Source organism: Phocoena phocoena, chromosome 2 (assembly GCF_963924675.1).
Source record: "Phocoena phocoena chromosome 2, mPhoPho1.1, whole genome shotgun sequence".
Classification (NCBI taxonomy): domain Eukaryota; kingdom Metazoa; phylum Chordata; class Mammalia; order Artiodactyla; family Phocoenidae; genus Phocoena; species Phocoena phocoena.
The window spans coordinates 122736119-122748138 of record NC_089220.1 but is presented as its reverse complement, the minus strand read 5'-3'; the positions used below and the strand labels follow the sequence as shown (position 1 = coordinate 122748138).

The window sequence follows — 12020 nt, the reverse complement described above, 5'->3', positions numbered from 1 at the left end:
ACTAGGGCTGCAGGGTGATCACAGCATCTACTGTCCTAGCTCTCATGGGATGTTCAGAAAGTCCAGAGAGGGAAGACAGAGAAGTATTTTAAACTTACACCAGTAGTCATAATTGTAGTGAGTGCTGTGAAAGAGAAACACTAGTTTCCCTGTTGAGGATGTGATGGGAGGCTCTAACCCAGCTGGGAGCGTTGGGGAGGCTCCCTTGATGGAGGAACAAGCAGTGTGTTTGGGGTGTGAAGGTGGAAAGTTGTGGCCAAAGGCTGGAGAAGCAGGGAAGGCCTGGAAGGGGAGGGGTCTATCTGCAGTTCTCAAGGGTCAGGGCTGCTTCTCAAAGACCCCCTGGGCCTCTCCTTAACTCGGTTTAACAACAACCCTTTGAGTTTTTAGACTGACTCCATTGAGGGCAGGGACCCTGTGTGATGGTGTCTGTCTCCAAGTCTATGCCTGGCAACTGGAGGGTCTTAATACATGATTTTTGAGAGGATGAATCATGGAATAAATGAAGGAAGGTAGAAAAGATGCACAAAACCCTTGACTCCTACATGTTGACAGGAAGAGGGGTAAAGACATTATTTGTTTTCAGATCCTTGTGTTTGGGTTCAGAAAGCAGACATTCTAAGGCTTCATTCTTTTCTGTCATGCATAACGATGTTATTCTGTTGCACAGATGGGACAACATCATCACCTACTCTTTTCCAGGTGTTGTTTAAGGAAGTCCATAAAATTTGAAAAGCAGACTTAACATCATTGTGTGGAATAACCCTCAAAGATAAGCAGAAATGTATGGAAAAGAAAGCATGGAAAAGAAAAAGCAAAAACTTAAAAAAATCCATCAATTACATATATTTGAAATCTTAAATGAGTCCTCTAGGGTGATATCCCTAAACTAGAGTGTTGTTTAGATTGGATTTTTCTTAAATGCAGGCATTCATCAGGGAGACAGTGGTACAGCCAGCTCAGACTGGATTTCTCCGTCCATTTTGTGCCTTGTGTTTGGGGGGAGATGAGACAGACCTTAGGCGCAGTGAAGGGGCACCAGTAACGGGCACTCTCTCCCTTTCAAGGCAGTGATGGCCAGCGACTTTGCGGTGCCCAAATTCCGGTACCTCGAGAGGCTCTTGATCGTTCATGGACACTGGTGCTATTCCCGACTTGCCAACATGGTGCTGTACTTCTTCTACAAAAACACAGTACGTATTTGGTGCCAGTGTCAAGGATTTTTGATGTGAAAGGCCTGAGATTCACAGGACCATCACCTGAACGTGGCCGGAGGGCTACCCCACAGCCTCCCATTGGTCCCACCCTACTTGACCTTTGTGGATTTTCCCCAGACCTGGCCTGGTGTTGTACCCTGCAGGCTCAGAAGTCTTAACTCACCTGCACCTCTGAGGATGGAAACAGGTAGATCCAAGGAGACGTCCACTTGGAGCTTTATAATAAGAAGTAGAGTGACCACGAGGTCCAGGGGTTTGCATGAGATCATCAGCCAGTGAGTGGCTGAGGTTGCATGCAGTCCCCATCCATCTGACTCCAGCTTCCAAGCCCTTGACCACTCTGTCCCTTGGTCTCTAAGGAGTGGTCTGTCGAGGTGCCCACAGACAGGAGTGCTCTGATTGGTGCTCTCTCCAGAGCAGGCAGGGGATCAGAAGATAAGCAGGAGTGTGATTGGCAGTCCTGGGTCAGCATGCGAGGACTCAGCCAGGCTTTGATCCTGATACTGAGCAGTCTTCGAGAAGCCTTTCCTCATTCCCCTGGCTGACATGAATATACATACTCCTATGGCTGCATTGTTGCTTCTGTATTTGTCAACAATAGGCATCGTCACATTTTACCATAGTTTTCTATTCAGGGTACTTCCACACTAGACATTGACGCTCTACTACAACTTACTACACTCTACTACACCTAGTCCACTGCACCGTCTCAATAAATATGCAAATAAAATAATTTCACTTGTAAATCCAGGATTAACATGGACGGTCCAGGGACTTCCCTGGTGGTGCAGTGGTTAAGAATCCACCTGCCAATGCAAAGGACACGGGTTCGAGCCCTGGTCTGGGAAGATCCCACATGCTGCGGAGCAACTAAGCCCGTGCGCCACAGCTACTGAGCCTGTGCTGTAGAGCCCGCGAGCCACAACTACTGAGCCCACATACCACAACTACTGGATCCCGCGTGCCACAACTACTGAAGTCCACACGCCTAGAGCCCATGTTCTGCAACAAGAGAAGCCACCTCAATGAGAAGTCTGTGCACTGCAACGAAGAGTAGCCCCTGCTCACCACAACTAGAGAAAGCCCACACGCAGCAACAAAGACCCAATGCAGCCCCAACATTAATTAATTTTTTTAAAAAAGAAAAGATTGTTCAGAACCAGTGAATGAAGCATGTGAAGTGATAAAAATTTGATTGTGACCTAAACTGATTTCATAGAAAATTGTTTATTCAGATACAAATGGGCTTTGATATAGCAATTATGGCATTGAAGCTTTGGGGTCCAGATTTAATAAAGTAGAAACAATCGGGAAAAAAATGTGCCCACCCTGGGCCAGTGGGAAGGGGATGCCAGCAGGCACCCTCTCTGGCCAGCTCAGTCTGTAGTTGACCCTTCAGTTAGGGCATTCCCAGACCTGGCTAGCTCAGGACAGTTCTGTCTCTCCAGGGACTCTGATCCAGGGCCCTGGTCCATTCCCTGTTGACCCTAACATTTAAATCTTAGTTCTTTCACTACTGTGTCCTTGGCAGACAGCTGTATGGCAGCCATAGTCCTCCAGGCTGGACCACATGGCCATTTCAGGACCCTACCCTACTTGTAAGTGAGGTATAGACGTTCTGCTGAGAAGTTGCTGGATTGCTACTTGTCCGTCTTGCATCTGATAGCTTGTGGTTGAATGTACAAACAAGGAGACAAAGTAAATAAACTCTTGGGGTAACTGACTCTGCAGAGTAGTCCCATAAACCTACCCTGCTGAAATCCACAGCTCCAAAGTCAAGATCATCCTGTAGTCTTGTGAAACAAAATCAAATAAATTAAAAGGTTTATTTGTTTATTTCTAATTCCATTTTAAATCTCCATGTTCACTCTGAACTACCATCAGGACAGCTCTTGTGCATGTTCTTATAGTTTGTTCCAGAGGCTTAGACCCACCTTTCTCTTCCCATCTCCCACCTCCTCACTCTCACCGATTATTTTGAAATGTCTTCTAGCAAATTAATACAGATATTTAGGACCAATCATGGCATGTCTAATTTTATAAGTTGGGTCTTGGAAATAAATTGAGATTGGGTTCTGCCTGGGACTCAATCCACACAAGGATGTGCCATGCTGTCCCTGTCCTTGTCAGATCACTCCCTTTTTTCTGACTGCGTGGCATTGCTTCCCTAGCACCCCCCCTCCCCACAAAGCACACAGTTGCAAACCTGGAGGGTCCCAGCTCCCAAGGGTGTAGGAGGGTGCTTTGAGTAAAGGTGAGCAGGGTTGGTCAGGGTGGAATCCTAGCCCCGTTTCTTTAGTTCATTTGCTGTGCAATCTGGAGCGAGTTATTTGCCTTCTGTGGATTTTGTTTTCTTTATCTGAAAACAAAACAAAATGGAACACGTGAATTGAACTCTGCTCTCTGTAATTCCTAATGAAAAGTTCTCAGATTGAGGGGATGGCATTCAATATTTCAGTTGCAGATGAGGCCCAGAGTGGCCGCCTGCAATGGTCACTGGCTCCTGCCTGCCACGGTGAATCTGTCCTCACGGAGGGGACAAGGAAGGAGAAGGGGTCCCTGTTTTTATTCTGTATAAGATGTAAAGCCTCTGTTAACAAGTACTTAATCTACTTGAGAAATTCGAGGATAATCACTCTGCCTCCCAAAGTGAGAAATTCATTAGTTTTAGGAATAAGTTGGCCTTCCTTCCAGTAAGGAGTAGAGAAGAAAACTTTCCATAGCAACAGTGGTTTGGGGAGAAGGCTTTTGGGTACTGCAGTAAAAAAAAAAAGTCTCAGGTATCTAAGTACTTTTCCTCCTCTTTGACTCCACTTGCTCACTGATGAGTCATTAGGCTGTGCCTGAGGAGGTGGGAGAAAGAAAAGCAGGCGTGGGTGTGAAAAAGGGAGGAAAGTCAATGAAAAAGCCAAGTTTGTCAGTTTTCAGGGTGGAGGGGAAAAGTTGCATTAAGTCGTAGATTGAAACAAGTCCTGGAGGATCTGTGTCATTAGAGGTGATATCAGTGTAGACTATCATTTTTTCTGATCTTTGGAACAAGCCATTTTCAGGTCAGGAAACCCGAGCTCAGAGAGGTTAAGTGACTGTGTCAAGGTCAGAAATGTGCACAGCGGCAGCTCCAGAGCCCACACCCAGGCCGTTGTATGCGGTGCACAGCAGAGAATGTTCTTCCACCATGGCTCCTCCAGGCCACGAGTGGTTGAACAAGTTGGGTTTGTTACTCATACAATGACCATAGTCCAGTCGTTTGACATCTTGGACCTCAGTTTACTTTCGTCTAAATGGGGTGAGCACACTGGCCCTGCTTGAGCCTCAAACAAAGGAAATAGCCGTCCTGCCGACAGTAACGACCACAAAGCACTGATGAGCATCTCAGCGTGCAGGAAGCTCTTGTGAGTACTTGAAGGTGCATTAGTCATTAATCTTCACCACAACCCCACAGCTAAGTACCATTGGTGTGCCTATTTCACAGACAAGGTCACTGAGGCAGAGAGGGGCTAAATGGTCTGTGCCAGGTTGCACAGCTAATAAGTGTAGGAATGCTTTGCAATTGCTAACCTTCCATGCGCCCCATAAAACATCAGGCCATGGATGTTCAGTGATCAAGTAATAGTGGGAAGAGGTCCACCCAGCTCCTACTGCGCATGGGAGGAAGCTCTTCCACCTCTCTGGACCTCACTTTCCTGTTCAGCGTAGCTGTAGGGACCAGCGATAATGCCTGTAGCTCACCCACCAACAGAGTGCCCAGCAGATGCCAGGGCTCAGTCAAGGCAGTGATGTTGGTGTCACCATCGACTTTACTGCCATGCTTGTGTGTGTCCTCCCCTCCATGTGAGTCAATAATTGCACACTGTTCCTCATTAAAAGAGGGAGGCAGGATCCAGGGTGTAGCCCAGGTAGGTTTGGTTTAGTGCCACAGAGAGGAGCACAAGGAAAGAAGCCTCATGATGGGTGAGGTATCCAGCCAGCCCCCTTGAGATGGGAGCCACCCTAGACCCTGCCAGACCTTTGTTTTGTTTTCTCTTATGATCTGTGGCATTTGGGCCCAAGACTCCATCCCTCCAAGGGCTGTTGGTGGGAATTCCCAGCTCCCAATGCTGGTCTTTGATCCTCAAGGAAACGAGGAGGGAGGAGAAGGGGGAGGGAGAGACAGAGGGCACCAAAGTGAGGGCTGTCTTTGGAGACAATTTCTGCCTGTAAATTCAGTCTTTACATTCAGACTCTGCAAAGTCCTCAGCTCCCTCGGACAAGATTCTGCAGGGCAGCTGAGAATTGCTTGTTCCCACTCTTCCCTTGATCGCAGATGTTCGTGGGCCTCCTGTTTTGGTTCCAGTTTTACTGTGGCTTCTCTGCATCCGCCATGATTGACCAGTGGTATCTGATCTTCTTTAATCTGCTCTTCTCATCGCTTCCCCAGCTTGTGACTGGGGTGCTGGACAAGGACGTGCCGGCTGACGTGCTGCTGACCAAGCCGCAGCTCTACAAGAGCGGCCAGAACATGGAGGTGAAGCTCCCCTTTCCCCCACCCCGTCTCTTGGCCCTCCACGCTCCACATCCAGCTCCTGGAAAGTTCAGGTCCCCACACCTGCCTTTAAATGGACACCCTGGGCAGACAGAGAAAAACAAATATCATATGATATCACTCACGTGGAGTCCAATTTTAAAAAATGATATAAATGCACTTATTTACAAAACAGAAACAGGCTCTCAGATTTCGAAGACAAACTTATAGTTACCAAAGGGGAAACATTGGCGGGGAGGGATAAATTAGGAGCTTGGGATTAACATACACACACTACCATATATAAAATAGAGAACCAACAAGGACCTAATGTATAGCACAGGGAACTCTACTCAATATTCTGTAATAACCTATATGGGTAAAGAATCTGAAAAAGAATATATATATGTATAAATAAATCACTTTGCTGTACACCTGAAACTAACAAAACATCATACATCAAGTGTACTCCAGTAAAATTTAAAAAATAAAATAGAATCTTCCAAGAAAAAAATGGACACTGTGGAACAAACAGTTAAAATTCTAGAATCTGACCAGTGGGAGGAAAACAAAGAATTCTGTCTCTTGACTGCAATGCGTTTATTTAAGTTGAGAGTTGATTGGTTGTGGTGATGGTATCAGGGGTGTATGTATGTGCCCAAACCCATCAAAATGTGTACATTTAAAGTGTGTGGTTTTTGTATATCAATTTACATAAAGCTTTTTGAAAGAAAAAAAAAAGAAGATTTTTTAAAAAGTATACTGAGGTGAAAACTGTCTTTACACCAGGAGTCTCCAGGAGCCCAAGGAAAGCCCGTTTGGAATCCAAGTCACATGGGATGACTGCAGGCAGAGCAGAGATTTTTCTAAAACACCCCCAAAGAAGTGTGATTTCCTTTGAATGGGGATTAATGGGAAAATAAACCCTTAGGGAAACCCTGGGAAGAACAAGTGAACACAAACAGATGATGTAAAATACATGTTTACATCAATACATCACATAGATTGACGTGCTAATTACCAGCTGTTCCTAGCTGGCCATTAAAGAAAGCCCTGTGAGTGCTTCTCTTGGGCTGGTTGGAATTATTATACGAGTGCCCAGGGAACGGATCCCCGCATATCCCACAATGGTCTCTCATTCGGAACTGATTTACTGAAGAGTTGACTTCCCCACAGGCAGCCTGGGGTAGGTAGGGGCTGCTTAGGGTCAGGTAGATGAGGAGGGCCTCCGCTTATCACCTGTCACCTGGGGGAGCTCTTGCACTCAGCCAGGCCTCATGTCCTAGGTGGCCACAGGGAGTTTGTCCTGGGGACAAACCAGAAGGGCCTGGCTTTCGTAAGTGCTCAGTAAACGCTCTTCCTGCCTGCTCTGTGTGTCCTGCGTCCTGCGGGCCAGTGCTGACACCAGCAGCTCAGAACTCCGCAGTGCCAGATACAGATTGGGGCATCCAGATAAGGAAGACTTGATTAGTCCATTTCAAAGTCATTTTTTGCCCATGGTAGACAGCTTTTTTTTTTTTTTTTTTTTTAAATTTTATTTTATTTATTTATTTTTGGTACGTGAGCCTCTCACTGTTGTGGCCTCTCCCGTTGCAGAGCATGGGCTCCGGACACGCAGGCTCAGCAGCCATGGCCCACGGGCCCAGCCGCTCTGCGGCATGTGGGATCCTCCCGGACCGGGGCACGAACCTGTGTCCCCTGCATTGGCAGGTGGACTCTCAACCACTGCGCCACCAGGGAAGCCCGGTAGACAGCTTTTTGATTTTAACATTAGGAAACACCCATGATCTAATTTTAAAATAACTCACTTTTAAGAAATATTCTAGCGGGTCCACCAACGGAGGGAAGCAAAGCCCTGACAAAGTAGACGGCTCAGGTTGGGGCAGATGCCGTAATTTCATGCACTAGTCCCTGTCTAGGGAAATTCCTTATGGGATTTAGAAAGCATTTTCATCTTTCTGCTGTTGACTGAGAATGCTGTAGCAGGCCTTGTGGGCACAAATGCTCGCAGTGACTTACTCAGCCCCATGTGCCCCTGCAGGCCTTTCTGTAGTGTTTTTTCACCAGCCTTCCACACTCCAGGATCTCCCTCTCCAAAGTCCTGAATTAGCAGGTGTCCCTGGGGTGCTTGACTTGTGCCTTCATGGCCCCCGTAGGTGACGGAAAACCATTTGAAGAGATGAGGCCTTTCCTGTAATCTCCGTGCTTGTTTTTGTGTCTCAGGAATATCGGCCTCGTACGTTCTGGTTGAACATGGCTGATGCTGCCTTCCAGAGCCTGGTGTGTTTTTTCATTCCCTACCTGGTAAGTTGGCACCCGGCCCAGCCTTTCCCACCAGCTTTATCTGGCGACACACAGACACAGGACCTCGCTGTCTTTCAGGCCTACCACGACTCAGACACAGACATGTTCACCTGGGGGACCCCCATCACCGCCATCGCGCTGTTCACCTTCCTCCTGCACCTGGGTATAGAAACCAAGACCTGGGTGAGAGTTGTGGGCCTGATCCAGAAGGGGGCTGGTCTGCGATCTGCTTACTTCCGTGCACATTCTGTGAGATTGAGCAGAGATTTGAGTTGGGGGTTGGGGGGGACTGCAAAGCTGGCCTCACTGTGATGAGAACAAAAGCAGATGCACAGGCTGGCCATGCACACGCAAGCCCAGGGTGTGGGAGCAGCACTTGTCCCAGGCAGTGCTGGGCTCCTGCCTGCCTGAGCCCCTCCACCCCAGCTCTCCTTCCCCGTCCTTCCCTTGGCACCTGACTTCCATCTCCCCACTTGTGTTCAGGCCAGTCCACCAGTTCTCAAGGCTCCCTGCCCCACCGACCACCCTGTTCCCACTACGCCCTCTTACATCTTCCACTTGCAAAGGACCAGTGCATTTTTGTTGAGATAAAAGCCTTTCCTTTTTCCCCCTCAGACCTGGCTCAACTGGATGGCTTGTGGCTTCAGTATACTTTTATTTTTCACCGTGGCTTTGATTTATAATGCTTCCTGTGCAATGTGCTACCCTCCATCCAACCCCTATTGGACCATGCAGACGTTAATGCGTGACCCTGTGTTTTACTTCATTTGTCTCATAGCACCCGTCGCCGCGCTGCTGCCCAGGTGGGTATCAGGGACAGTGGCCTTTGGGTCCCATGTGGGCTCTGACAGCATTCTCCTTTGTTGTGTTCCTGTACCGTTCAAGTCTCAGAAGCTCAAAGGCCCCACTGCAGCAATAGCTGACTGTGTTCTATATGTTCTTTCCAGATTGTTTTTCAAAGCCCTGCAGAGGAGCCTTTTCCCCACCCAACTGCAGCTGGGACGCCAGTTGGTTAGAAGGTCCCCCAGGAAACTCAGGGCTCCCAAAGAGACCTTTGCTCAGGGACACCTCCCAGGAGAACCGAGGACGGAACCGTCAGAACAGAGGAGCATCAGTGCCTCGGGGTCCTTCTCCCAGGACTGTAGCTCGCAGGTGTTTTGGCACGCACAGCAGTCGTCCTGCTCTCCAGAGGCCAGCGGGGAGCCCAGCGTGGTGGACATGGGAATGTCTCTGAGGGAGGACACCCCGCTGGAAGGGCTGGGCAGCCAGACCCCAGGGTCCTCCTCACCAGAGGAGGTGATCCCGGAAGGCTGTCCAGGGGGCTCCAAGATGAAACCCACAAGTGCCAGCAGGGCAGCTGCCCTGTCGTCCATCTTCAGCCTGCCCAGCCTCAGCTCACTCAACTGGATTTCCTCCCTCTCTCTGGTCAGCGGGCTGGGAAGTGTCCTACAGTTCTCCCGAAGTGGTTTACAGATGGACAGGCGGGACGGCGAGTTCCTACCCAGCCCCCCGCAGCCAGACCAGGACCTGCGAGGCTTGAGTGGGCAGACCACGGACTACTTCTAGGACCTCCTTCCAGGGACTACAGCTGGCGGTGGCAGCTGAAAACCTCAAAATGCTTTTTTTATAACATAGATGTTAATATTATTTATGTTTATTATTTGCACAGAAGAGTTCTAGTGAGATGTATTTTATATATTTCCAAGGCTAACACAGGAAATGAAAGGTACCAAAAAAAAAGTTTATTTTTTAAAATTTCTAACTAGAGTATATTGAAAAGAAAAATAAGAGCTTTATCATATAGAAGAGTTTAAAGAAGAGGGACACTTGAGAGGTGGGTTTAGATTTATTTTTTCATCTCATTTTATAAGAAAATGCAGTCTGATTGGTTTTCTTCAACATGTGTGATGTTTGCTTTCCCCTAGTGGAAATGCGTGTGAGCACAGTGAACCCTGGCCGGGTGTGGACGATGTGAGGGGAGGTGACAGGCACGCACACGGCCCCAGCAGAGATCCCCACTGTCTGTCTCTCAATCCCACCACTGGGAGGGTGGACTCTGCTTCACCAGGAAAGGGAAAGTGAGAACTCTGGGAAAACACACACACACATGAAATTCATTCCAACATTCTACTTTATGCAGGCATTTGGTAAAGACCACCTGTAGGTATTATAGTTCCTATGTAGGGTCTTGCCTGTTAAAATCATAACAAGCAATAAACAACCTTCACTTTGCAAAGAGAACGTTTCGGGTTGCCACTGTTGTGTGGTATTATTAATATGTGACCTAATGTTACCGAATGCAAGTTCATGTGCTTGGCACACAGTGAGACCAAACAAACCAAAACATCAGAGTTTGGATCAGAGAAAAGCTCATTGCAGGGCTAAGCAAGAACGGGTAGCGCATGCTCAAAAATACCCCAAACTCCCCAGAAGGTTTCAACAAAGCATTTTTAAAGGCCAGGTGAGAGAGGGACATTCCAGGGTCTGTGATCAGCTGTGCACAATTCTCTGATGGTGATCAATCCTTAGGGCTCACGATCATCAAGCATTAATTTCTTCCTTCTGGTGGTGGTACCAGCATCTGGAAAACTCAGGAAATATGCATCAGATACTATCATCTAGGTACTTCAGAGAGGAGCTATAGCAGAGAATATGGGGGAGGGGTCTGTCCTGGGAAGACCCTGTAGGGTCCTGCTCGGTTACACTGACAGAACATATTCTGAGTACTCCAGGGCACTTCCTCATGGCAAATCCTTTTAGACTCTGTGGAGGAAACAGCTGGGTGACATGCAAGCTGCACATTGGGACACTGTGACATGGGCTACACCAGCTCCCTGCACCAAGAGGCTGGGCTCTTTAGGTTTTTGTCTTATGAGTCATTACTTCTGTCTCTAAACAGAGAAAAAGAGAAGGAAAAGATTATAAGAATCCAAGGCAGTTGTATAGCATTTACTCTTCAGAACCCTCTCTTTGACTTTGCCAGCCATTGTGAGTTGCCTGCTTGCTCAGCCTGGGGACGTGAAGTGAGCAGGGTGTGCTCCTGCTTAGGACTCCTGTGGCTGCCTGTCCCCGGAGCAGCGATGTGCAGAGGTCGTAGGATCTCAGGACTAAGTAGTTTCTGAGCACAGCATGCCAGCAATAATGGCTGGTTACCCAGCATGTGTGGCTCATTGCATGTAACAGAAGATGCACCTCATCTGGTCAGATGGAAAGGGACGTCAGGCTTCATGTCTGCAAGTCCAGAGAGAAGGTGGGCTCCAGGGCAATTGAACATGCAACTCAGACCTGGGCTTTCCTCTTTCTCCCTGCACTCAGCTTTCTGGGATCAGCTTGATCCCAAGGCTGGCTCTGTTCTTGGTAATGACATGACTGGAACCATCCCAGGACATGTGCTCACATCGTGCTCCAGAGGAGAGAGAGGGTGTCACTCTCCACATCCTGAGCAGAGTCTTGGTTTCCTTGACCTCATGCAGTTGCAGGACAGCCTTAAACCAGTTACTGGAAAATTGTGAGAATGTCCTGACGGGCTCCAGGTTGGAGCTGAGAAAGGTCAGCTTCCTTCCAAGTAACTGGGCTACATGAGTGGATACTCAGGAATATCTGGGTCCTGTTAGTGGGGCAAGAGAGAAGAAGGAGTGGAGGGGCTTCAGCAGCCAGCAATGCCCAGGACTGAAAGTGGTGCTGTCCTAGCCCACCCCCTCCCCCCATGCCTGAGATTACCTCATGTTTTCTTGGAGCAACACATATGAAAAGAATTTCCCTGGGAAGATACACAGCTCTATCATTTCCTGAATTAAGGTAATGGTTGTTAGTACAAAGTACAAGAAGAACTAGACATCTATTTACCTGAGTATCTGAGAATTCAAAATGCTCCAGCTTCCAGATTTTCCTGCACTCACAATCTACCTTCTTTCCAAAGACATCTTTCTTCCATAGATACTTTCTCTTGGGAAATGGAATGATCCAGGAAGTGGCTTTGTGAATATGCCTACCAAGGC

At 48.0% G+C, this 12020-nt stretch overlaps 1 protein-coding gene across 1 annotated transcript in view; it reads left to right on the top strand.

Moving 5' to 3' along the window:
- Positions 1-9588, top strand: part of ATP10A (ATPase phospholipid transporting 10A (putative)) — a 174617-nt gene extending 165029 nt beyond the window's left edge. The window contains exons 16-21 of the mRNA XM_065870996.1: positions 1068-1193; positions 5521-5721; positions 7942-8022; positions 8101-8205; positions 8638-8825; positions 8970-9588. Coding sequence (XP_065727068.1) covers positions 1068-1193; positions 5521-5721; positions 7942-8022; positions 8101-8205; positions 8638-8825; positions 8970-9588 — 1320 coding nt within the window. The remainder of the gene's footprint in view (positions 1-1067; positions 1194-5520; positions 5722-7941; positions 8023-8100; positions 8206-8637; positions 8826-8969) is intronic.
- The last annotated feature ends 2432 nt before the right edge of the window (positions 9589-12020 follow it).